At 45.2% G+C, this 27757-nt stretch overlaps 1 protein-coding gene across 3 annotated transcripts in view; it reads left to right on the forward strand.

Moving 5' to 3' along the window:
• MAD1L1 (mitotic arrest deficient 1 like 1) overlaps positions 1–27757 on the forward strand; it is a 389702-nt gene that overhangs the window by 23559 nt on the left and 338386 nt on the right. For all 3 annotated transcript variants that reach the window (XM_058157103.1, XM_058157104.1, XM_058157105.1), the window contains exon 10: positions 22298–22384. In XM_058157103.1, the coding sequence (XP_058013086.1) occupies positions 22298–22384 (87 nt within the window). The remainder of the gene's footprint in view (positions 1–22297; positions 22385–27757) is intronic.

Consider the following 27757-nt stretch of genomic DNA (forward strand, 5'->3'; position numbering starts at 1 on the left):
TTTCCATTTGGGGGGATGAGATATCTTTTTCATGCCACTTGTCCAGTCTATTTCTGTCGCTCAGGTTGCTCGGACCTAGGCTTCCTGAGTCAGTAAAACACACCAGTGTTCCCTAAAACCTCTTTTACTGCAACAGCTGTGAATTCTGTTCATTCACAGGTGAGTCCCCAATAGTTGTAAAGAGACCTTCGGGATAAGGCTGATAATCACCCACTTTTCTCTCCCTTGACACGCTGCCAAAGACATCATTGGCAAAACCACACGGAGTCCAGAATCAAACAGAGCTTCAGGCTTTAAACTGCACAGAATTAACAACGTTGCTTCCTGCAAAGGCTCTTGTGCCTTTGCTCCTCCTTTATGTTTTATGGGAGGGGCCAATCATCTCCAAGCCCTACTCCTTAGTTGTCCCTTTTGTTTTAACTGTCCTTGCCTTCTGGCAGCTCTGCGCATGCGTGCACTGGGAACAGGCTCTCCCTGTTCCTCTGCCTCACTGAGGTCCGACTCTGGAGGCTCCGGAGGCAGCAGGTACCTCCCAGATGGCCCTTTCTCTGCCTCCGATGCAGAGTCCTCGTCCGAGCCTTCCCCAGACTCCAAGACTGGCCCATGTTCCTCCCCAACCTCCTCACTATCCGACTCAGCTGTCAGCTCCTCAGGCTGCTGGAGGACCACAGCACCAGTCTCCGAAGTCCCACAGTCAATTACCAAGCCTCCAAACCAGCTATATTTTTTTCCCCTCTCATCGCCAGACTGTTCTTTGACTCGTCAAACAGAGCAAACTAACCATTGATGTGATCCGGGACAGTTTTAATTTGCAAGCTTTCCTTTGCCAAAATTAACCTCTGAGGTTTAGGGGTTATGCTAAACCCCTGCTTCAAAATTGTGGTTTATGGAGCATGCTTCTGAGCATTTTTAAACGTAATTTTTATGAGCTTTGGAGAGGAGGCTTAGGAACGTACTTCAGAGTTTCCAGCTCTTTGTGTGTCGCAACTAATCCATTATGATTTGCGGGTCTGGTGAGATTTTCTTTCTTTTTTTTTTTTTGGCAGATGTTCATTACGAACCAAAAATGGATTAAATCGTTCTAAGCCTTCGGTCTACCTGTGAGGAATAATACTAAAAGCCAGCCAGCTTGTCTTTTGATGCTCGTACGCCTCTTTTTCTTTTTCTTTTAAAAAAATATTATTATTTAGAAGAAATAATTTGGCTTCGTATTCCTTGTACTTTGATGGAGAATTGTGTGGCATGCCTTAATTAATAACGATTTCTGTTTTACTACTTCTTTTGAAAGGCCTCCAATTGTTTGGCGGCGTAAAAGGGAGAAGGACCGTATCCCTGTGTGTCTATTCTCCTTTTTTTGCAGGGAAATAGAATTCATTTAGGAGTTATTTTTTTTTTAATTTGAATTTATATCCCGCCCTTCTCCGAAGACTCAGGGTGGCTTACATTGTGTAAGACAATAGTCAATATTGTTGTTGTTCGTTGCGAAGTTGTGTCCGACCCATCACAACCCAATGGACAACGTTCCTCCAGGCCTTCCTATCCTCTACCATCCTCTGGAGTCCATTTAAGCTCACGCCGACTGCTTCAGTGACTCCATCCAGCCATCTCGTTCTCTGCCGTCCCGTTCTTCTTTTGCCCTCCATCTTTCCCAGCATTCGGCTCTTCTCCAGGGAGTCCTTCCTTCTCATTAGGTGGCCAAAGTATTTGAGTTTCCTCTTCAGGATCTGACCTTCTAAAGAGCAGTCAGGGTTGAGTCTCCTCTAGGACTGACCGGTTGGATCGCCTTGGAGTCCAAGGGACTCGCAGGAGTCTTCTCCAGCACCAGAGTTCAAAGGCCTCAATTCTTTGGTGCTCAGCCTTCCTTATGGTCCAACTTTCACAGCCATCCATTGCAACTGGGAAAACCAGAGCCTGGACTATACGCACTTTTGTTGGCAGGGTGATGCCTCTGCTTTTTAGTACGCTGTCTAGATTTGCCATGGCTTTCCTCCCCAGGAGCAAGCGCCTTTTAATTTCTTGGCTGCAGTCCCCATCTGCGGTGGTCCTGGAGTCCCGGAAAATAAAAGGAGTTAGGAGTTCTATACCTGAGCAAACCGCTGTCCCAATTATCCAGGCTTCGTTGTGTTGCATTGGGGCATCATTGTTCCTAAATAGCCAGTTTGGCGGCTTCGCTTGCAGGTTCGAACATCTAGACAGTCACTTGCATTGGGGATCAGAGGGAGGCCTCCTGTTGACAAACATTGTCAAGCTAGTGGGTTTCTGGAGAATTGCCTCTTCTGAATCGAGGGCGCGGTGCTTTGCCAGCTTGTCTAAAACCTGGCACGGAAGGATGCCAGCTCTGCTGTTCGGCAGTTGGTGTGCCCATCAAACCAGTCATAAAAAAACATTTCCTGGGGAAAAAGGATGCGGCCCGGCCGCCTCCTCCGTGTTCTGTTTCCAAGTTTAAGTGATGTGAGATGGAAAGCGTTTTGCTGCCATGGTTCATTTCATTCACCGCGGAGTGAAGTTAATTAGCGATACCATGAACGAATAGCGAAATTCTCCTGCCCCAGCGAGGGGAGGCCCGTTTACACAGGAAGGATTAGCCACTTTCAGAGTCCTCCTTTCTTTTTCTTCACTAGATAACAGATTTAACGGATTAACAGAATTGGAAGGGACCTTGTAGGTCATCTAGTCCAGCCTCTCCTGGCCAAGCAGGAGACCCTACACCATTTCTGACCGATGGCAGCCCAGTCTCTTCTTGAAAGCCTCCAGGGTTGAAATTCCCAAAACTTCCGAAGGCAACTTCTGTTCCATCGGTTGATTGCTCTCGCTGTCCTTATTTCCAGGTTGAATCTCTCCTTGGTCAGTTTCCATCCATTATTCCTTGTCTGGCCTTTGGGTGCTTTGGAAAATAGCTTGATCCCCCCATCCTCCTCTCTGTGGCAAATAAGATTAAAAAAAAGAGAAATAAGGGAAGTGGCGGTCGCAGTTGAACCTAAAAATATTTACAAACACTGGGTTCATTTCAGTAGAGTATTGAAACCAAGGTTGGCTCCCTTTATGTCTGAGGTTATTGTCGCTAAGCCACTGACAGTCACTGAGGGGGTCATACAAATCTTATGAATGAATGAATGTCTATCATATCTCCCCCACCCCCGGAACACAACTGGCCAATAAAGAATTCTGTTCTGTTCTGTTCTGTTCTGTTCTGTTCTGTTCTGTTCTGTTCTATTCTATTCTATTCTATTCTATCCTAGCCTAGCCTAGCCTAGCCTAGCCTAGCCTAGCCTATCCATCCATCTATATCATCTGTCATCGTCTGTCTGTTTATCTGTCTCTACCTACCTACCTACTTACCTACCGTATTACCCCGAAAATAAGACCCTGTCTTATATTTTTTGAACCCAGAAATAAGCGCTTGGCCTTATTGCCATGCACTCAAAAGCCTGATTGGGCTTATTATCAGGGGATCTCTTATTTTGGGGGCAACAGGGTATCTTCCTTCTTTCTTTCTTTCTTCCTTCCTTCCTTCCTTCCTTCCTTCCTTCCTTCCTTCCTTCCTTCCTTCCTTCCTTCCTTCCTATCATCTCTCATCTGTCTGTCTGTCTGTCTATCTATCTCATCTCATCTCATCTCATCTCATCTCATCTCTTTCTCCCCCAACTCCCGAAAACAACCGAAATACCAATATTGCATATAAAATAGAGAAGACATACTCTTAGTCAACTTAACCGCCTGTGATTTTAGAGCAGGCAAGATTGACCACATTGTCCTTGAAGGACAAGAACTTGTTTTTTTCCCCCTCAGCTACCGCACTGGGGGTCGGGGTGGGGGAATCTAGTTAAACAACTTTATTTGCTTCTCTTTTTCAGAATGAGGTAGAAATGGGTGCAATTTAACTACCGATATTCTTTTGTTTAATTTAATTGCTCGGAAGACCGGTTTTGAGCTTCCATATTTATGCTCTAGCCCATTTGTGGTCCGGCTGGCTAGCTCTGGCTGTTTTCTGCATAAATACAAATATATATGGGCAGTAGACGATGAGTTCTCACAAGCTTAAACACAGATGGTGGCTGCGTTTCCATTGAATTTCATCGTTTAATGGAGCAGAGAAATCATATATCCGGACGGGTAGTAAAGGGCGAGAACTTCGAAGCTTGCGTATTTTGTAAACTGGAGTTGGCTTAGTGGAAGCATTTAAGTCATTTATTTTTTTTTGCTCACAGGCAGTGAGGCATCTGCATGAGCATTTCCCAGCATGGCCTCCTCCTGTTAGGTTGGACCAGCTCCCATGCTGCACAGCTTAGAAACTTGCATTTGTGGTTTTCGACTGGCCAGGATCCGAAGCAGGCGGTGGCTGGCGAAAGGTTTACATTGATCGAAGTGTATTTACGACAGAGAATCGAACCTCTGTCACTTCATTTATTGGAATTAATTTTGCTCACTGTACTCCCCCCCACAATAAGGTGCTAATACGGATGGACCCTGAAAGTAGCCAAAGTGTTGTGGTCCGCGAGCAGCCTGCAGAGCTGGCAGCGGAGTCGGACAGCGATGAGGCTGAGGAAGAACATGGGGCCAGTCCTGGAGGCTGGGGAAGGCCCGGATGAGGGCTCTGCGTCGGAGGCAGAGGTGGGACCAGGGCCATTGGGGAGTGAGGTGCGGACTCCAGAGGCTGACAGTAGTAAGGCAGAGGAACAGGAGGAGCCTGTTCCTAATGCAGGCATGAGAAGAGATGCCAGAAGGCAAGAGCAGCACAAGCAAAGAGGACGACTCGGGAGTAGGGCCAAGAGATGATTGGCCCCTCTCATAAGACTTAAAAAGATATCCAGGATGTCCTTGACTCTCCGAGAAAGGAATGTTATTATGACTACATATCTCCCCTGCTCCATACAATCCTCCCCTCCCAGTTTCCCACAGCCCTAAATCTGGCAACCTCGAAGATCCAAAGTAAAAGATGGCTTCCAGGCCTGACAGTTCTCTTCACCGTCAGGAAGTTTCTCCTGAATGCCAGGTTGTTCTCTCTCCTTGATCAGTTTCCATCCGTTGTTTTTTCCCCCTCTCCTGGCATTTTGGAAACGAAAACCTCCTCCCCTTCCTCCCTTTCTCCTCCAGCGTCTTTTACCCTTTCTCCAAGCCTCGCTTGGCTTCTCGGCAGGATTGCTCTTAAAGATTCTTTTGTGGGTTTTTTTTTTGTCCCTTGTTTCCTGGGTGACTTTTAAGCAGCTTATCCGAAGAGGGCAGCCCATGCCAGCCTCTCTCCTCTGGAAGATGGTGCCCTTTGGAAGCAGCTCCGTGGCTTCCCATAGTTCTCCCTTCACAGAAGTCTCGAGATCCCCTTTTCCCGTCTGAACAATAAGCTTTGTATCCGTTCGTATGGAAATGAGACGGCGTTTGTTTCTTTCAGAGGCGCGCGCCGCTATCTGGAATGCCTCCCATTTACAGACAATTCTTGCCAAATTAATTTTATTTAATTATCTCCTAAGGCTAAGCTTGAATACATTTGCGTTGAATTTGCCACTTCTTCTCTCTCTCATGAACGAAATGGAGTTAATATCCTTGTTAAAATCTGATTAAAACTAAAATCGAGTTTTTTGAAGTCTGATTATCCCATGAAATGGAATTTTTAAACCTAATTACAAACGGATTTGCATACATTTTCCCCCCCCTTCCACGCTATTGAAAACGAGAGGGGAAAAAATAAATTTATTAATGAAATCCTCTCCCTTGTCTCCTTTGGGGCATAATGTGATTGCAGGTGGACGGGGTGCAGGGAACAAGGAATGTCTCCGCTTCTAATGTATATTTTTTCCCCCTCTTGATAAAGAGTCTTGACCTAGCCTGATTCTTAAAATGGCAATTAATAGAATCTTTCACAGACTTCGGTTAAACTTGACTGGCATTCATCCTTCCAGATCTTTTAAGCCTTTTAGAGAGGGACTATACTGCCACTCCCTGACTTACGACCGCAGTCGAGCTGCGAATTTATGTCGCTAAGTGACACATTTGTCACTCCCAGGGGGAGGGCCTTCTCTGTGGTGGCACCAGCCCTGTGGAACGAGCTTCTTCCGGGATTACGACAACTCCCCGATCTCCGGACCTTCAGACGGGAACTGAAGACTATTATTTCAGCGCGCTGGACTAGCCTAAGAATAAAATGTTTTAGCAAATTTTAATGGGGTTTTTACTGGTTTTTACTGTTTTAGTGATCAGGCCATGATAATATTTAGTCTTAACTGGGTTTTAATGCTTATTTATTATATTGTTTTAATATGCCTGTGAACCGCCCTGAGTCCTACGGGAGATGGTGCAGTATATAAGTATGATTAATAAATAAATAAAATAAATAAGTGAGTTTTGCCAGCTAAAAACAGGCATTGAAAGATGCCAGCGCCGCTTACGACCGTCCTTGCCACGGTTGTTAAGCGAATCTGGCTCCCCTATTGTCTTTGCTTGTCAGAAGGTCACAAAAGGCAGTCACATGACTGCAACCGTCGTAAGTACGGGTCAGTTGCCACGCCTCTGAATTCTGATCACCATGGAGAGGCTGCAATGGTTGTTAGTGTGAAAAACGGTCAGAAGTGACTTATTTTTACAAGGGCACTTTGAAGGGTCATTAAATGAACTTTTTGTAAGTTGAGGACTACCTGTAGCCACTTGTAACTCTTACTATATCTCATTCTGGTTTGTTAACAAGGCATGGTGGTTGAGCTGACACCCCCCCCACCCCCACCCCGATACTGAGCAGTGAACTATGGTTTGCAAATCAGTGGTTGAGTTCACTCAACAGGCTGAGCTAACACCAAGCAAAAGACATAATATGCTTTGACCGGATGAGCGAGCTCAATTTTTCATTGCATCTGGCATCTTCTGTTAACAAAACCTTTGAATGAAGACTCTCTGTTACATACAAAGGAGGCATCTGGAGTCCTTGATGCTCTCTGAGCTTGGTGGTCTTCTTGCAGACCTTTCATGACCCAACTAGGTAGCATCATCAGTGCTAGAAGGGAGTGGATTTGCAGAGAGGAGGAGGAACAGGAGAAAGAAGGAGAAGGAGAGAAGAAGAGGGGGAAGACCGTGGGGTCCTTGGTGCTCTCTGAGCTTGGTGGTCTTCTTGCAGACCTTTCATGACCCAACTAGGTAACATCATCAGTGCTAGAAGGGAGTGGAACTGAGGAGGAGGGAAGGACGGTGATGATCATTTGGGGACCTTGGTGCTCTCTGAGCTTGGTTGTTTTCTTGCTGACATTTCATGACCCAACTACGGTAGGTAACATCACCCATGCTATGATGATGAAATCCCACTCCCTTCTAGCACTGATGGTGTTATCTAGTTGGGTCATGAAACGTCTGCAAGGAAACAGCCAAGCTCAGAGAGCACTAAGGAGCCCACAGTCCTCCTCCTCTGCAACGCCCGCTCTCTTCTAGCACTAATGATGTTACCTAGTTGGGTCACGAAACATAGTAGGAAAAAACCCCCACCAAGTTCAGCACCAAGGACAGCAGCCACAGTTAACTATTCTCTTCCATTGGCACAGAGGAAGCATTTTTGTTACCTGCATCTTCAGGATGGTCTCTGAACTTGGTCGTTTTCTCGCAGGTGTTGACCCCGCTGTCGTTTACTGACCTCCTTTTGACCCAGAGCCATAAATCAACTCCTTGGGTTGATCCCCTGGGGTTGAAATGGGCCCCTTTTCGGGAACCCTAGCTTAGACTGACAGCTCATCAGTTGTGTAGGATGCAGGTCTTAAAAGATGAAATGCAGATTGTATATTTTAAGTTTAATGCAAGAATGCAATTTTGCACAAACCAGGGATGACTCTCTAATGGCCTTAAAGTTTTAATAATATTCTGTTCCACCTACGTATTGCTCATTTAGCCCCTTAACTCCTAACATCAGGAAAGGCATTGCAAACTTCCTTTAGGCATCGTATTTCTCCCAGCAAGGTCTAAAGCAGTTTTTATCTTTGGCCTCCTTTGTGATGTCTTCTCTGTGGTTCTGCCTTGGCTTCCATTTCTTGTGTGCATGTGAGAATTGGGCCGAAGAAATGATAAATAAATTGGAAAAAAAACAAAACAAAATCCCAATTCCCCTAACGGCGAAAGCTATATTTTGTTCCATTTCAGAAAATGTAGGTTATGCGTTAATTGTAATTGCCCTGCAGAAGAAGCTAAAATATGTAAGCTTGAGTTCAAAATTTTTCATTTCAAAGGGTAATTATGTTTGCTGTGAAAAAGCAATGAGTAATTTGTATCTTATTGATGAACGTAATTATAGTAGCATAAAATGCAGCCAACATTTATTACAACAATTCATTTTTTGACCTATAAGATGATGTCACACATGACTGTGCTTGATGAGCAATAAGAAGTGTAATATTCTACTTATATCTGTTTAGGTTGTAATGTCCTGTGAAGAATCAAATTATAATTGAGTTTTAATATAAAACATGGTTTTGTTTTCTTTTTTCAATCGTATTCAAGTCAGTTTCTTGTTTATGCATTATATATCCTAGAGAAGGGAGAGAGGGAAAGAAGGGGGGAAGGAAGGAAGAAAGAAGGGAGAGGAAGAGGGAAAGGAGGAGGAAAGAGGAAGCAAAAGAGAAGAAGTGGGATAGAAGGAAGTAAGGAAGGACAGGGAGGGAAAGAGGAAGGAAAGAGAAGGAAGGAAAAGGGATGGAGGAGAGAAGGAAAGAGAAGGAAGGAAGAGGGATGGAGGAAGGAAGGAAGAAGAAAAAAAAAGTCAAAGAGGGAGGCAGGAAGGAAGGAAAAGAGGAAGAAAGAAGAAAGGATGGATGGATCATGGAGGGAAGGAAGGAAAAAACGGGAAGGAAGGAAGAAGGAAAGAAAAGGAAGGAAGAGGGATGGAGGAAAAAAGGAAGAAAAAGTCAGAGTGGGAGGGAGAGAGGGAGACAGGAAGGAAAAGTGGAAGCAAGAAGGAAGAAAATTTATTTATTTATTTATTTATTTATTTATTTTATTAAATTTTTATACCGCCCTTCTCCCGAAGGACTCAGGGCGGTGTACAGCCAGAATAAAATACAAGATATATACAATTAAAATGCAATTAAAATATAGCAATTACTAAACGGCTGATAGTTAAAATGAATTTAAAATTTAAAATATTAATAAAACCCCAATATAAAACCAAACTATTATGCCAGTCCCGCTTGAATGAATAAATATGTTTTTAGCTCACGACAGAAGGAAGTGAGATGGAGGGCGAGAGGGAGGCAGGAAGGAAAAGAGGAAAGAAGAAAGGATGGATGGATGGATGGATGGATGAAGGAAGGCCTTTCCGTGGAAGACGAGGTTAGGGCCTTGAGGACAGATCCTCCACCTGTGATTCTCACCTGATCTTTTTTTTTTTGCCTTGAGTTCTAAAGCTGCGCAGGGCCTGAGACATCAACCCTTGTGCCACCCTTCAAGGGAAGCATTCAACCCTAGAAGTGATCAAACCTTCCTTTCCAGGAGCCAGGCTCTCTGCAGTTGAAGTTCAGAAAGGCTTTTTCTCCCCTAGCTAAACAGTTCAAAGAGGGCATCTCCGCTGCTAATCAGGAGACGCTTCCTGCCTCCCTGGGATGGTCACAGTGTTTTAATTGGATCTCGGGCGGCTTTGAAGTCCCTCTTAATCCTCCTTGAGCTACAGAAGAGGCAACAACTGTAAATCTGACATTTCATCATTTTGTTTACATGTGTCTAGGGAAGCGTAAAATTCATCCCCCCCCCCAAAGTTCTTAAGCTGAGTTTGCGGGAAGCTTCACGAGAAAGCGAGCATCAAGATGGAAGATTGCTCCCTCTCTCTCTCTCTCTCTCTCTCTCTCTGTGTGTGTGTGTGTGTGTAGGCAACTTATATTATGTTGTGTGGAAAACTACATCCAATTTTGGTCGCCACGATATGAAAAAGATGCTGAGACTCTAGAAAGAGTGCAGAGAAGAGCAACAAAGAGGATTAGGGGACTGGAGGCTCAAACATATGAAGAACGGTTGCAGGAACTGGGTAGGCCTAGTTTAATGAAAAGAAGGACTAGGGGAGACATGATAGCAGCCTTCCAATATCTCAGGGGCTGCCCCAAAGAAGAGGGAGTCAAGCTATTCTCCAAAGCACCTGAGGGTAGAACAAGAAGCGACGGGTGGAAACTAACCAAGGAGAGAAGCAACTTAGAACTAAGGAGAAATTTCCTGACAGTGAGAATGAGTAAGCAGTGGAACTACCTGCCTCCAGAAATTTTAAATGCTCCACCACTGCAAGTTTTTAAGAAGAGGTTGGATAACCATTTGTCTGAAGTGGGGTAGGGTTTCCTGCCTGAGCAGGGGGTTGGACTAGAAGACCTCCAAGGTCCCTTCCAACTCTGTTATTCTAAGTTTAAGCTCAGCCTCTGACCTAACCGCCTGCTACAGAACGCTGAGCTGGTTAATCGCTGCCTTCAAGAGTACAGGTAGTCCTTGACTTAAGAGCACTTCGTTTAGTGACCGTTCAAAGTTACAACAGCACGGGGAAAAAAGTGACTTACGACTGTTTTTCACACTTACGACCGTTGCAGCATCTCCACGGTCACGTGATCAAAATTCGGATGCTTTGACTCATATTTATGAGGGTGGCAGTGTCCCTGGCAAAGGTGGGTTTCAGCAGGTTCTGACCAGTTTTGGAGAACCGGTGGAGAACCAGCTGATCGGGAGGAAATGGATTTTACAGTATCCTTCCCCTGGAGTGGGGTGGGAATGGAGATTTTACAGTATCCTTCCCCTGTCACACCCACCAAGCCACGGCCACAGAACTGATAGGAAAAAAAAATTGAATCCCACCACTGGTCCCTGGGGATCGGTTTTTGCAACCTCCTGACAATCTGTGTCAAAGCGGAAGCCAGTGTCACTTGACAGCTGAGGAATTCTGGGAGTTGAAGTCCACAGGTGTTAAAATCCCCAAGTTTGGAGACCCCTCTTCTAGTCCCACGAAGCTCCAAGACCCTCACCAGATTCTGCTTCAGTAAAGTATGGAAATGAAGCTTGCAAATTGTCGACGTTCTTGCACCTTTTTTGTTGAGCTGGCAATACAACAAACCAAGATCAGGGCCGTCCTTGTTAAAGATATCGCCACCCCCCTGTAGCTAAAACAAATAAAGAGAGAGTTTTAAAAGGTTATCTAATTAATAAAAGCTTAGAGGTTCCCCATTTAAGACGGCTATCTGTCTAATTGCTGTTGAGACACACAGGGGATTTACCGTTTCAAATAGTCAGAAAAAGAACGCTTAAGGGATCACATTGAGTTGTTTTTTTAAAAAACAATTCTACTCAATACATAATTTACATTTGAGACCATGCTGAACAATAATGTAATATTCACTCCTGTAGCTTGCTATCATCCAAAATTTGTCATTTTGATATCTCTCTCTCCCTCCCCCCTCTCTCTCACACACATATATATGCATGAATCTATTCATCTCTCTTGATCTGTCTCCTCTCTTATCATCTATCTGCTCTCTGTCTCTCTATCTGTTATCTATCAGTCATTTCTCTTTCTCTCTCTCTTTCTCTTCCCTCCCTCCTTCCCCCTCTCTATTTATCTCTTATCTATCTATCCATCCATCCCCGTCTGTCTGTCTGTCTGTCTGTCTGTCTGTCTGTCTGTCTGTCTGTCTGTCTGTCTATCTATCTATCTATCTATCTATCTATCTATCTATCTATCTATCTATCTATCTATCCATCCATCCATCCATCTATCTACCTACCTACCTACCTACCCACCCTGTTTCCCCTAAAATAAGACATCCCCTGATAATAAGCCCTCCTCAAAAATATTTAAATGCATGCGCAGTGGGCCCCTGCCATTTCCTCTGGTTAGGTTTAGGGAGACAGAGCTGGAAATCAGGTAAGATGGCAAGAAGAGCCCTGTCTTGCTCCACGCACCTCAAAATAATAAGACATCCCCCAAAATAAGGCCAAGCGCTTATTTTGGGGTTCAAAAAATATAAGACAGGGTTCATATCTATCTGTTGTGACTCCAACCCCCGAACCTGGCCCCATGCCCGAAAGTGACTCCGAGAGTGAGGGGGAAGGGCCGGTAAGGCTTACCTCGGGAGTACCGATTCCTTCTCCAGGAGCCAGAACCAGGCCACTCGGAGGACGTAATGAGGCCATCATCCCCTGATTCCTCCCTTCCTCAGGCTACGCCTTCAGACCCAGCTGATAATAATAATCAAGCTTGGATTGACCCGCGCTTCAGAAGATTAGAGAGGCAGCGTCATCAAAGGGAAGGGTGGGGCAGGAGCCCCACCCCACAGGATATATAAGGAGCTTTGGGACTGCTCTCATTCCACGGGAAGCAAAAATTAGCTGAACCATTTCAAAGAGAGCTGAAAGTCTTACTCTGTGAGTCATTTGTTTGAACTTTGGCAGGCAGCTGCAATTTCTCTACCAGGACTGATTAGAGCCGTGAATCCACTGGCTGAAGGCCAACTCGTTGCTCCAAAGTGGGGAAGGAGACAGAACCCTATCTATCTATCTATCTATCTATCTATCTATCTATCTATCTATCTATCTATCTATCTATCTATCTATCTATTTCCATTGATTATCTATCTATCTATCATCCATCCATCCATCTACCTACCTACCTACCTACCCCTCCTCGCGCTCTCCCCCACTCTCCCCCTTTCTCCCTATCTACCTATAGGGGCTGCGGTGGCTCATGTGGTAAGACGCTGGGTCTGCGTGCCGCTAAGGTCGACAGCTGGGTGGCTCGATTCCTGTGAGCGAATAAACCGCAGAGGGACAAGAAAGGAGCTTCCCCTGATTCCCTGCTGGCATTCAGGTGTCCCATGGGTAAAGATAACACCTCCTGAAAAAGCCACTTCAGTGATTCCTGGCTAACCTGTGCCATACGCTAAAACAATCAGTCAGTCAATCAATCAATCAATCAATCAATCAATCAACTTATCGTCCATCCATATCTATCTATCTATCTATCTATCTATCTATCTATCTATCTATCTATCTATCTATCTATCTATCTATCTATCTATCTATAGTATCTACCTACCTAATCTTAAATATCTGCCAGATTTTGTGAAAACCTCCTTCAAGGTTACCTAGGTTACTATTTTTGTTTTGTTTTTTTAAAAAACCCCAATCCTTCCTTCTTTAACTGTTTCCAATCTTCTCCTAGAGCTCCGATGCCTCTTTCCTATTTGCATTTGAAATTAAAACGCCGGTTGTTATCCCCAAAATAATTTATAGGTCCCAGTGCAAATAGAAGTTCAGCCTTTTGCATAATTGCATTCCAGCCATTGATTTATAACAGGTTGGGAGATTCTAGATTCAGATTTACGATATTGTGACTGTGATATTTCCCCCCCCCCTTTTTTTTTTTTTTTTTGCTGTGAAGACACTGACATCAGCTGCATCTTCTAAATCGCTAGTTGGTATGCTGGTGAGCAGACCCATCCATGTTGCGGATGGCATGGCTGAACAATCCAGAAATCGTCTTTTTTGAATGTACTACCCAAAGCCAAGGTACCGGCTTCCTGTGCCAAGAACAGCCCCTTAATTATGACTGTGATAGGGTACAGTTAGAACGGAGAAAAACCCGGTTCTCTTGGGGAGAATATCCTATTCTAACAAGCAGAGATGCTTGGATAGACCCAGCACGTTGCCCGCCCTTGCTTGCCAAGGGCAGGGTATAAAAACCCCTGAGGGTGGGGGGCGGGGGAAGAGGCGCACGAGAACGGGTTTACAGGTAGTCCTCAACTTAGGGCCAAAATTGGGACCAGAATTTCTGTCGCTAAAGAAGACAGATTGGGAAGCGAGTCGCGGACGAGTTTTATTTGCCGCAATTGTTCAGAGAACCGCAGCAGCCATTAAGCAAATCCGGCTTTATCCATTGACTGCTTGTCGGAAGTCAGAAGTCCGTACACACATACACACACATGGGCATGCACATATTCCCGCATGTCCATGCACACATACACACACATTTGCGCATGTCTACACACATTCATGCATTTCCGTGCACGTTCGCGCACCTTTCAGTTTGGGCATGCGCACGTGTGCGGTTTGGGCACTCGGTGTCTAAGAGGTTCGCCATGACTGGTCTAGAGCCAAAAAGGGAACATGCACATATGCTCGGGCCACCAAGTTCGGGTAATAGAGGGAGCAACTCGAGGCTCCCATGTAACACCTCTCCTGCGCAAGCTGCACTGGCTTCCGGTGGTCTTCCGGGTGCAATTCAAGGTGTTGGTTACCACCTTTAAAGCGCTCCATGGCATAGGACCGGGTTATTTATGGGACCGCCTGCTGCCACCGATTGCCTCCCATCGACCAGTGCGCTCCCATAGGGAGGGTCTCCTCAGGGTGCCGTCGGCCAGACAATGTCGACTGGTGACCCCCAGGGGGAGGGCCTTCTCTGTGGGGGCTCCTGCCCACTGGAACGAGCTGCCTCCAGGGATACGTCAACTCCCTGACCTCCGGACCTTCCGACGCGAGTTAAAGACATTTTTATTTTATCGCGCAGGGCTGGCTTAATATAGTTTTAATGGGGGTTTTTTATTAAAACTTTTAGCTTCTTAGCCAAATTGAATTAGTTTTTTTTAAAAAAATGTTTTTAATTTTTGTGATTCCTTGTTTTACTTGGCTGTAAACTGCCCTGAGTCCTTCGGGAGAAGGGCGGTATATAAATTAAAATAATAAATAAATAAATAAATAAATAAATAAATAAAGAAAGAAAGAAAGAAAGAAAGAAAGAAAGAAAGAAAGAAAGTAAGTGGGAGCACTTTGTGCATGTGTACTTTGCATGCGCACCCACGCTTGTCTGGGCCAAGACCAGGAATAGGAGTTGCCCAGAGGCATGCGCAAGCCGGAGACTGTACTTCCAGTTGTGCGCATGTGTTCTGGCTAGCAAGCCTTCAGATTACTGCCGTGCATGCGCGCGCACTGATCAGCTGGCCAGCGCACACATGCTCACGCTGGAAAATGGAAGCCCAGCTCTGACGCAAGCACAAAGGCCAGCCGATCATTGCGCGCGCATGCGTGCCAGAAACCTGGAAGAGGAACGGGCGCCGCCGCGCCTGCCAGGCAACATGGCTCCGCATGCGGCTTTGGGCACGCGTGCCGCAGGTTCGCCATCATGGATTCCAGAGTTTTGTCTCGCAATGAAGAGATAATGCGCCTCATCCTTTTTCCGCGGCATCTCACACGTGGCTGGAATTCGCCAGCTCCCATTCATTATTTATGAATGAATCATTATTTTCTGTAGCGGAGCCCAGAAATGTGTCTTGACAGGACTTGTAAAAAGCCGGATGAAATTGCCCTCGGTCGCCTTATCTACTGTTCACCTCTTGGTTCTGGAGGCTGTGGTGACACATGAGGAAAGAGCCATTGTCATCCATCCCTCTGGCCAAGATGCAGACAAATTGCGCTTTTATAGAGATGCGATGGCCACGTCAAGAGCAGACACTCCTTATTCCTTCATCTCCCACAGTTTGTCCTTTGCACTGAATTAACTGGAGCACCTTGTCTTATTTTATTTAGAATCACAGAGTTGGAAGGGACCTGGGAGGTCTTCTAGTCCAACCCCCTGCTTAGGCAGGAAACCTTACACCACTTCAGACCACTGGAATAAGTCTCACAGTCAACAACTTCTTTCTTCCCCTCCCTCCGTCATCGTGCTTCGTCACATAATTGACTGAATTTGTGGGATCATCTCTTCATCGGTTGCATTCGTCTACCCTTAACATCTGCTAAGGGTTGTTTCTTAAACAAAACCAGGAATAGGTAGCTGTCGAGCGTAATCTCAAACTCGGTCTGAAGCAGGAGGAGGTATCTACTTCCATGTTAGGTCATTGGTGCCCTCTGAGCTTGGTTGTTTTCTTGCAGGCGTTTCATGATCCAACTAAGTAACATAATTAGTGCTAGAAGGGAGTGGGGAGGAGGAGGAGGAGGAGGAGGAGGAGAGCTGTTGGGTCTTTGGTGCTCTCTGAACATGATTATTTTCTTGTAGACATAACATAACATAACATAATAACAGAGTTGGAAGGGACCTTGGAGGCCTTCTAGTCCAACCCCCTGCCCAGGCAGGAAACCCTACACCATCTCAGTCAGATGGTTATCCAACATTTTCTTACAAATTTCCAGTGTTGGAGCATTCACAACTTCTGCAGGCAAGTCGTTCCACTTATTAATTGTTCTAACTGTCAGGAAATTTCTCCTTAGTTCTAAGTTGCTTCTTTCCTTGATCAGTTTCCACCCACTGCTTCTTGTTCTACCCTCAGGTGCTTTGGAGAACAGCCCGACTCCCACTTCTCTGTGACAGCCCCTGAGATATTGGAACACTGCTGTCATGTCTCCCCTAGTCCTTCTTTTTGTTAAACGTTGTTAGACATTTCATGACCCAACTAGGTAACATCATCAGTGCTAAAAGGGAGAAGAGGAGGAGGGCTGTTGGGTCTTTGATGTTCTTTGAGCATGATAGTTTTCTTGCAGACATTTCATGACCCAGCTTGTTAACATCATCAGTGCTAGAAGGGAGTGGAGAGGAGGAGGAGGAGGAGGAGGGCTGCTGGGTCTTTGGTGTTCTCTGAGCATGATTGTTTTCTTGTAGACATTTCATGACCCAACTACTGTAAGGTAACATCATCAGTGCTAGAAGGGAGTGGCGTTCGCTCTCTATAAAATATACCAGTGACTTGCTCTCTTAGGATTGTGGGGAGGGGACACGTTCTTAGTAATCCTTGATTAGACTGTGGTTTACTGATTTGGTAATTCCTTGATTGTTTACTGCTTGGTGTTAAGACTCCTAACATCACAGCTTTAGTTTGAAATGTGGGGAGCTGCACAGAAGAGACTATTTTAGACTCTCTATTACTATATATACAGTATTGTATGTCAACTCCAATTATTCCTTTAAACCTACAAAAAGCAATTTATTCTCTACTGGATTTTTTTATATAGATAAATGTCATTTCTTTATTGCTACATTAAGTTTTCTGCTCCCTGAGCTTGCTTGTTTTCTTGCAAACGTTTCGTTACCCTTACTAGATAAACATCATCAGTGTTAGAAGAGAGCGTTGTTTGCTGTCAAAAAGCAAACCACACTGCCTTGCAGCACTGATGCTGTTCCCGAGCTGGGTCGTGAAAAGTCTGCAAGAAAACAGACAAGCTCACGAGAGCAATAAGGACCCCCTCATTTCAACCCCAAGCTACAAATAGTCTCCTTCATTGGTAAGTTATCTACATATAACACAACGGTACCATTAGTTTTCGACGTTCCGTGCGTTGACCCGTGGTTTTTAAACCGCGGTTCCTAAAACACACCATCTTTGGGTGCATCTGCACCGCATTCTGAAACAAAGCACATGACGGCTCAACATTTAATGCGAATTGGGACCCCTGAGTCAACCTTAACATGCTTGCAAATACTCTGGTTAGTAGGACGCTCGCCTGGGAGGTAGAGAATGAATCTTGGGGTGCAGCCAGTGGTAAAATGTAAAATTTGTTACTACCGGTTCCGTGGACGTGGCTTGATGGGGGGGAGTGTAATGTGACTGGGTGGGCGTGGCCAACTTTTTTTTTTACTTTTAAAAGCATTTTTTACAACCTCTTCGGCCAAAGAGATTGTAGAAAAAATGCTTTTAAAAGGCTCCTCTGACGGTCCCAGCTGAGTTGCCTGATTGTCAGAGGCTTTTCTTTTCTTTTAAAAGCATTTTTTTTTGCATTTAAAAGAAAAAAAAAAGCCTCTGACGATGAGGCAACTCAGCTGGGATCATCAGAGCCTTTTAAAAGCATTTTTATACAACCTCTTTGGCCGAAGAGATTGTAGAAAAAATGCTTTTAAACGGCTCTGATGATCCCAGCTGAGCTGTATGATCAGAGGCTTTTTTTTTTTAACTTTTAAAAGCATTTTTTCAGCCGAAGGAAAAATGTTTTTAAAAGTAAAGAAAAAACCTCTGATGATCGTGCGGCTCAGCTGGGTATGGGGGGTGTGTGTGTGCAGGGATTTTTGCTACCGGTTCTCCGAACCCCCCGCCGCCATCGCTACCGGATCAGACGATCTGGTCCGAACCGGGAGCATTTCACCCCTGGGTGCAGCCCTCAAGGTGAAATCTGAGGCAGGGTTTCCCTCTTTCCCTTCGTATGCCAATTTTGGGAAATGTTTTCCAGACCAAAAGCGCAACAGCAGTTAAGGGCTTCCCGCCATCAAGTTAACACCTCGCTTGGAGTGGTTTTAAAATTTCAGCATCATTTTTAAATGACAGCGCTTAGAATTAGCCATACTTCAAAGGGCCTGTTGAGTGCTTTGGTTTAAGTGTGATTTATGTATTTTCCTGCCTAAAACTAATGATGGGCTAATGTGAACATACAGACCTAATCTCTCCCTCTGTAATCTAAATATTGCTTGGCCCCCCCATAATGAGGAGGAAGTAGCTTTGTCAGGAATGCTATTATTGATGTAGAAAAATCCTTTCTATGCTTATGATTCATTGATTCAGTCAAAACAGGGAAACAGCGAATTTACTGACCCTTATATTTATACATGAATCATATATATATATAAGGGTCAGTTCGCCAAAACTGAACACTTTAACAACAGAATAATCAGAGAAGCCATTGAGATAGAAAAACGCCCACACAGCATGAACAAACGAGATGATACCTCCTGCCTACCAGCCATTTGGAAACCCGCCCTTATTGACAAAAGAGTCCCTAACACGAGGAATGACACCAGACCCACACTCATGAGGTCCACACAGGATGTCACCACCGCACATCCACCCAGAAAGCAGACCCAAACCCACACTGATCATGAAGCACGACCAAGGACCAGAAGCCAGACTGCAGCTGCAACATTAGCCATTTCAAACCCCTCCAATCCATACATGCAGCAGACTGACACCCACTATGAAGATGTAGCACGACCACAAAGCCAAACAACAGCTATGCAGCTCACCAGCTCAAATCCCCCTGCAGCACAGACTAGACTGAGCACAACCAAGCCCCCACCAACACAGGACACACCCCCAGCCAATCAGAGCACAGAAAAACCCCCATCCAATCAGAGCACAGCCAAGCTCCCACCCAATCAGTTCAAACCCCCACTAGCAGTTAAAAGGAAGAAACAGCTGCGATCACACATTGCTCCCAGAAGCACGAAGCTGAAGCCTGAAGATGACGAATGAGACTTCGTCGAAATGTCGCCAAGACATTTCCAATTTTACACGGGAGAAAACCCGAACAACCAAAGACCTATCTTCAGGCTTCAGCTTCGTGCTTCTGGGAGCAATATATATCATTTTGCATCTGTGGCATATTAAATGCCACATGCCTTGATTTTAATCGAAAGTCCAAGGAGCAAAATCTCTTTGGAAAAAAAGTCCACTTTGGAATAACCTTAGAAGCTTGGACCTCCAGAAATTGCAACCCTCCTGCAGAAGACCAAACAGGTGTAAATAAAACAAGATTTGTCTCCTTAACGCGGTCGGGTGTCCCTTTTTCATATTTATAGCTTCCCTCGCCTATCCTGCTAAACCCATGTTTGTTTTAGCAAGATTTATTTAGCAAACCGAACTTGGCTTTGTTTTCCCTGCACTGTAGATGAAAATCAGACAAACTATATATGATATTTACGGCACTGGGATACAAATCTTCACATTCTCATATTCGGGGCCTGGCTTTTTAAAAAGCTCTGCACGCAAATCTGTCTTGTTTTTACAGAACAAGTTATCTTAAAACTTCCCTTTTTTTCTTGGGTAGGAAATATACTGTATTAGCTGGTCCTTCTGTTCCCGGTGAGCCTTTGGCTAATTTTAATTAGATGGGCTTGAATTCGACTACGGCTGACCCTTGAACTGAAGGAATGGAATTAGATGCAGGCAATTAAATCTCTCTAACCTTTTTTTTAAAAAAAATATAGTCCTCTCTAAAATTGCACGATTTCTATTAGGTTTCCTCGGTTAATCATCTACTTTTCCATTTTATGCTTCTAATGTCTAATGGTCAGCAATTGATTACCCAGATTCATCTTGTTAAAAAAAAAAAAAAAGGCCCAAGGATAAAGTTGCTGAAGGATTCGGAACATGTACATCAAATGTTAATTGTCTCCTTATCAGCACCGGAAGGAGGGCAGACGGGGTTTATTTCAGAGACAGCCGCACAAGTAGGAAAGAAAGGGACCAGTTTGTCATATGGGCAGAATAACAGAGCTGGAAGGGACCTCGGAGGTCATCTAATCCAACCCCCTGCTCAGTCGTAGAATCATAGGGCTGGAAGGGACCTCGGAGGTAACAGTAACAGTGACAGAGTTGGAAGGGACCTTGGAGGTCATCTAATCCAACCCCCTGCTTAGTCGTAGAATCATTAGGCTGGAAGGGACCTCGGAGGTAACAGTAACAGTGACAGAGTTGGAAGGGACCTTGGAGGTCATCTAGACCAACCCTCTGCTCACGCAGGAGACCTGTACTAGATCCTAATCCAACTCCCTGCTCAAACGCAGAATCCTAAGGCTGGAAGGGACCTCAGAGGTCTTCTAGTCTTCTAATGGCCTTAAGTCCCTTCTTTTCAATCCCCTGGTAACTTTGGAACAGTCGCTAAATGAATGTTGTAAGTCGAGAACTAGCTGCATCCGTCAATGAGACAGAAATCTTCTGCGGGAATCCTTGGCCGCCTTCGGTTCAATAGAGGGCAGTGCTGCACCGGGTATAAAAAAACATAACTGCTTTGGGGGGGGGGGGGGCTCTGAGCGTGAATGCCCCCTGATCTTCGGACCTTCCGTCGTGAGCTAAAAACACACTTATTTATTCAAGCGGGACTGGCATAAATAGTTTTGATTTTAAATTGGGGTTTTATTAATATTTTAAAATTTTAAATCTAAATTTTTAATTATCAGCCTTTTTGTAATTTGCTATGTTTTAAATGTTTGTTTTAATTGTATATATCCTGTGTTTTATCTTTGGCTGTACACCGCCCTGAGTCCTTTGGGAGAAGGGCGGTATAAAAATTTAATAAAAAATAATAATAATAATAATAATTTGCAGTGGGGAAAGGCCAGGATAATTTGGGCCCAGTTTCAGGAGCCTGTGGAAACCGTGGCCCGCTTTTTCTCGCCTGGTTGAAATCTTTAGCCGGCTGATCTTTCATTGATGCTATAGGTTCCCTATGTGCGGGGAAGAGAAAAAGAATAATAAATCTATTACCTTTTAATTCCTCTGTCTGGTTTGTTGCCGGCGGGGAGATTCTGTCAGGCCGACATCTCTCCACTTCCTCCTTCGTGGGAACCTCAGCTCTCAATAGCCCACCCGGCTGATGTTAAGTGGGAGGCTTTGCCTAGCCCACCGAGGGGAGATGGCGCATCCGCTTAACAAAAGGAGCATCATCGAAGCGTGTTTGAGAAGGCAATTCCGGTCTCTGCCTCTCTGATGGGAGGCAATTAGTTTTAAAACAATTAGAATCTCTCCCCCCCCCCCCCTTCGCCCCCCCACCAGTGTGTTCAAGCATTGTGAACAGTCTTGAAGGTCTTTGGGGAAAAAGAAACATAAACAAGAGTTTTGAAGTGATCTGCCTCTCTGTTTAGGAAATCAATCCCTTCCTTCCTTCCTTCCTTCCTTCCTTCCTTCCTTCCTTCCTTCCTTCCTTCCTTCCTTCCTTCCTTTCTTCCTTCCTACCTACCTACCTACCTACCTACCTACCTACCTTCTCATTCCTATCGCCTACCCTCCTCCCTCCCTCTTTCATGCTTCCCGTCCTTCATATCTCTCTCATTTTTTCCTTCCTTCCTTCCTCCCTCCCTCCTTTACCTTCCTTCTTTCCTCCCTCCCTTCCTCTTTCACCTCCCTCCTTTCTTTCCTTCCTTCCTTCCTCTCTCTTTTCTCCTCTCTCTCTTTCTTTCTTTCTTCCTTTCTCTCTCTTTCTGTCTCCCTTCCGTCCTTCCCTCCTTCCTCCCTCCCTCTTTCATGCTTTCCGTCCTTCATATCCTTCTCACTTTTCCTTCCTTCCTCCCTCCCTCCCTCCATTACCTTCCTTCTTTCCTCCCTCCCTTCCTCTTTCACCTCCCTCCTTTCTTTCCTTCCTTCCTTCCTCTCTCTTTTCTCCTCTCTCTCTCTCTCTTTCTTTCTTTCTTCCTTTCTCTCTCTCTCTTTCTGTCTCCCTTCCTTCCTTCCTCCCTCCCTCCCTTCGATCTATCCATCCATCCACCCATCCTCAACCCAAATTGTTTTAAATACCCTATAACTGTCACTTTGTATCCCTTTCCTAATCCCCATGTGGCCATCCATCCGGGCCTTTCTGATAGAAGGAGCCTGCTCATCTCCCGTCCTCTCTTCCAATTATTCAGGAGCCCCGACGATCTCTCCCGGCACATCCTTGGCCTTCAGCAACGGGAGCTGATCCTGAAAGAGCAGAACGCGGCCATCTCGAGCAGGTAAAGGACTTTGCACTTCTAACTGGGTTAATTGTCTTTCTGATGCTTTGAGGACGAGACGCACTTCCGTTAATCCCTAGCTGCTGCTGCTGCTGTTTGGCTTCTCTGCCCAGGTGAGGCAGAAAGATGGTATTCTCTATATCAGATCCTCACTGAGCTCTAGAAAGGTGGGCAGAAGGCCAAGCAATAGCCTACCTCTGCTTTTTTATGTTGGGAAAAGGTGGTTGGACCACTCCAATAGAACAGAATAGAATAGAATAGAACAGAACAGAACAGAACAGAACAGAACAGAACAGAACAGAATTTTATATCGGCCAAGTGTGATTGGACACACAAGGCATTCATCTTTGGTGTATATGCTCTCAGTGTACATAAAAGATAAATTGGTCAAGAATCATAAGTTACCACATTTCATGATAGTCATAGGGTACAAATAAGCAATTGAATCATATTAGATAACAGTCAATATAAATCGTAAGTGCTGAATCCTTCAGCCCAATCTTGCCTGGGCTGAACATGACTTCAATGGGAAGCTAACAATTCCCCACCTCCTACCCAAGCATTCAACTCCTAGTCTGTAATACAAAACATTTGTCTTTTGTGCATTAATTGGCAGGAATAATGTTACGGTTAAAAAGAAAACCACCCTGCATTCTTTTTTCAGTTGCCTGTTTATCCTGGACACAGTTTAAATGTAAGAAAGAGGAATTAAGAGAAAGTTTTGATTTGAAAGGGCCAATAAGTGCAAAGGATTAAAAAGAGAAAGAGAGAGAGAATGAACTGTAGGAAATCATAACTTTCAAGTTCCTCCCAGACACTGTCCAATTCCACTTCTAAATGCCAAGATCTCAGTTCACCCGTAATGTTTTATTCTCTTTTAAGTGGCGACTAAATGCCTATATTTGAACTGTGGCTTTATTTCAAAATTCCCAGAACAGCATCCGGAACCTCTTAAAAAGCAAATTTTATTATGGCATACATAAAAGATCTGATGGACAATTTTTTTTCAAAAAAAAAAAAAATGTCATAAGAAGTATACTACCTTTCATGTGGAAACAACTTGGAAAAGGACCGGTCGGCGGTTGCGATTGTGGCATCTGATTGGCTTCAACAATAAACCGGGTAGCCTGATCCGAGATCCTGGCGTTTTGTTCCTTCTAGATTTACAGTCCGTGTTCGTATTTGGTATCGGATTTAATAAAACTGCAGGGACTCGGCTTAATTTTAGCACCCTAGAGCAGGGGTCTCCAACCTTGGCTACTTTAACACTTGTGGACTTCAACTCCCAGAATTCCTCAGCCAGCTGGTTGAAGTCCACAAGTCTTAAAGCTTGCCAAGGTTGGAGACAGTAGTGGGTTTCACTTAACCTGACTGCTCACGGGGTGATTCTGCGCATGCGCAGAGCGTCTATGGTGAGCCTCCCTCCGCTACCGGTTCGCCCGAATTGGGGTTGACCAGTACAAAACCCTCCACTGCTTGGAGATTCCTGCCCTACACTGGCTTTTAGGATGGGGAGACTTGTTTTAGCCATGACGGTGCAGTGGTTAGAATGAGTATTGCAGGCTAAACTCTGCCCACTGCCAGCAGTCCGATCCTGACCGGCTCAAGGTTGACTCAGCCTTCCATCCTTCCCAAGGTCAGTAAAATGAGGACCCAGATTGTTGAAGGCAAGATGTTGTAAACCGCTTAGAGAGGACTATAAAGCTTAGACTATAAGTCTAAGTGTAATTGCTATCTTTAAGAGCCGTGGTTGCACAGTGGTTAGAATGCTAACTCATTTCTCATTGTCAGAAGTTCAATCCTATCCCACTCAAGGTCGACTCAGCCTTCTATCCTTCCCAAGGTCAGTAAAATGAGGACCCAGATTGTTGAGGGAAAGATGCTGACTCTGTAAACGGCTGTAAAAGCACCGTGAAGCGGTATATAAGTCTAAATGCTATTGCTAGCACCCAAAACGTCCAGCTCATTTTACCAAAAGCCATCAATCAGACGTCCTTTTCATTAAGTTTCAGCAGTGGAAGAATTTGTTTTATTTAATTCTTTTTTGGCAAGGTGTGCATTTAAAATACATTTTTTTAGGATCTTATCCTCGGCATACGTTTTTCTTTGAGGGCCGTACCGGCTGTGGTTTGCGTTTCACCGGTTGTTTGGGCTTCATCGTGAGGACATTATGTCCTAAAAGTACATTACACCTCGGAGCAAGAAGCGGTAGAGTTGACCGTGGTAGATTCTGTAGATTTAGTGATATTCCACGGCTTACGACTCCAGAGGGGGAAGCTACTGAAGCTCCATTGTGATGGCAACCAAGCCCGTTTATACCAGCAACCAAACAGCATCGTCTTAATTAATTCTTGGTTATTGCTGCTACCCCTTTTGGCTCTCTGGGTGGGAAGCGCTCACATCCCTTTTATTATTTGGTGTCCACTGTGTGCAATCATAAGTGATTATAAGCTAGATGAACTTGCAAGGATGTGCTCTACTTCTTTCCAAAGGCGTGTTAGGAGCTTCATAGCATGTTCTTGGCTGTTTTTTTCGGGTGGGTCTTTAAGGAGAACTTCACTCGGGGGTGGGGTGGAGGGAGGGCATTTCCATGGTTTCTGGATGCTACGGAAAACCAGTTTGAGTCGTGGATGATCAGACTGCATGGTCATCTCATTGGCCTGGTTTTCATTAATCCTTTTCATTAAGAAAGGCCTTTGGCAGTCTGCCTAATTAAGACCAAAGTTGGTGATAAGACTGAGGAATTGTGTTGGGAGGAATTTGCTTTGCTTTAGTTTGGACTACGCTGAGAATGAGTTAATTCTCAGTTGTTCTAATAAAGTTTGTTTTTAAACTGACTGAGTTTACTGCCACCTACTTGGGCCTGGGTCACAACATTCTGGGAGTTGAAGTCCACAAGTCTGAAAGTTGCCAAGGTTGGAGACCCCCTACTATATAGAATAGAACAGAATAGAATAGAATTTTTTATTGGCCAAGTGTGATTGGACACACAAGGAATTTGTCTTGGTGCAGATCCTCTCATAAAAGAAAAGATACCTTCATCAAGGTACAACTCTGCTCCCTGCTTCCTGCTGGGCCCTGGTTCAATTCTCCCTTCTTTGGAATAAGAGCAGAATCAATATTATTTCTCTAGCTTGGCTTCTTAAGTGCATCTCTCTTCACCTGCTTCAGAATTTATTTACCTTTACTAAGGTAAATAAAAAAAAAATGCGGCTCATACCACAACCCATGCCAGCTGCCATTGTTAAAATGAGGATGTTGATAAAGGTGGTTATTGGTCCATTGTTATTTGATTATTTGGGTTTCCCTGGTGGGAGAGGAAGCTTTGAGGAGATCCTGAATTAAGCCCACCGATTCAGAATAAGCCATGTTTTTGGAGCACGTTGGCTGGCTTGTTTATAAAGACGGAGCCATGGATTTGGAAGATAATAGATTCCTGGTCGTATTTTCTGGGCAAAAGTGGTAATGGTTTTGGAGCAGGCTCCCTTCCTAATGTAATCCAGGTCAAATTAATTACTTTGGAAAGCCACCACGGTTTGATTGCAGGGCTGGCTGTCGTGTCAGTTAGACGATTTCTCTGGTTCAATGGAAGCCGGTAGCATCTTTATGGTGGAGGTCGGTCTCTTGGCTCAGCCGGCTTCGGAAAAAAGGCATGCTGATAAACTGGGAAAGGAATTTTACCTTCAGAGCTTTTCCTCCCTCCCTCCCTCCTTCTTTCCTTCCTTCCTTCCTTCCTCCCTCCCTCCCCTCCTCCCTCCCTTTCTCATACTCTCCATCTCTCTTTCCTCCCTCCCTCCTCCCTTCCTCCATCTCTCCTTCCATCCTTCCTTCCTTCCTTCCCTCCCTCCCTCATGCTCTCCTTCCTCCCTCTCTCCATCTCTTCTTCCTCCCTTCCTCCCTCATACTCTCCCTCCCCCCCTCCCTCCATCTCTCCTTCCTTCCTCCCTCCCTCATACTCTCCATCTCTTTTCCTTCCTTCCTTCCTCCCTCCTTCCTCCCTCCCTCCCTCCCTTACACTCTCCATCTCTTCCTGCCTCCCTCCTCCCTCATACTCTCCATCTCTCCATCCTTCCTTCCTTCCTTCCTTCCTTCCTTCCTTCCTTCCTTCCTTCCTTCCTTCCTTCCTTCCTCCCTCCCTCCCTCCCTCCCTCCCTCTCTCCCTCCCTCCATAAGAAGGAAGAGAAGGACAGATGGTGCACAGCTTCCTTGGCAACATTATACTGTGAAATATTTTTTGTGGGGTGCGTGTGTGTTGAGGAAGAATCCCCTCTGTGACGTTCGAGGACCTCGACTGGAGCCTCTGAGTGGCCTTCCTGCCTTTCTTTATGTTTGTTTTACATGCCCACCCCCCCACCCCCCCCACCCCCGGTCGCCATCTCCTTATCCTCATCTATCTCAGGGTTGCGTTACTCGTGTTTAGCCGCCATCTCTGCCTGGTGTGGGACACGTCTGATGGGCGTCAGTTGCTTGTTTTCCAAACGAGCCAGTTAATCTTCGCTCTGCTGGGCTCCGATATGGAAGGTTCACAAGTCCGGTCGGTGTGAATTCCGACACATTTTGGAATCCTGGTTTGTGGGGTAGTCCGGAGGGTGAATCTGGCCTGTCGTGACATCTGGAGCATCATGGCTTCCTGGGTCAATGGGCTGACGGGGAATTGTACTTTCAGATTGTCAGATTGTTCTGTTAGCGCAGGTCTGACAAACAAAAGCAGAATCTGTTGAGGCTGACAGGTGAGGCCCATCTCGCATCAGGCAGGGGAAGAGTCAGTCTCACCTGGGCTGCCACTTGATGGAAGGCTGTCCTCATTAAAAAAGAAGAGAAAAAGAAAAAGATGCTTATTTCCTTGCAATCTTCTTTTCCTCCTGTTTGGAATATCACGGTCACCCCAAACGAAGATTGATGATAGATGTCCCATCTCTGGCTTACTGTGGTTTATTTTATCTTTTGCTCTGCAAATGTGGGTGGAATGGTTTCTTCCCTCCTTCCCTCCCTCTTTCATGCTTTCTTTCACCTCTCACAATTCCTTCCTTCCTTCCTCCCTCCCTTCCTTCCTTCCTTCCTCCCTCCCTCCCTCCATAAGAAGGAAGAGAAGGACAGATGGTGCACAGCTTCCTTGGCAACATTATACTGTGAAATATTTTTTGTGGGGTGCGTGTGTGTTGAGGAAGAATCCCCTCTGTGACGTTCGAGGACCGTGACTGGAGCCTCTGAGTGGCCTTCCTGCCTTTCTTTATGTTTGTTTTACATGCCCACCCCTCCCACCCCACCCACCCCGGTCGCCATCTCCTTATCCTCGTCTATCTCAGGGTTGCGTTACTCGTGTTTAGCCGCCATCTCTGCCTGGTGTGGGACACGTCTGATGGGCGTCAGTTG

Source organism: Ahaetulla prasina, chromosome 14, assembly GCF_028640845.1.
Source record: "Ahaetulla prasina isolate Xishuangbanna chromosome 14, ASM2864084v1, whole genome shotgun sequence".
In the NCBI taxonomy this organism is placed as follows: domain Eukaryota; kingdom Metazoa; phylum Chordata; class Lepidosauria; order Squamata; family Colubridae; genus Ahaetulla; species Ahaetulla prasina.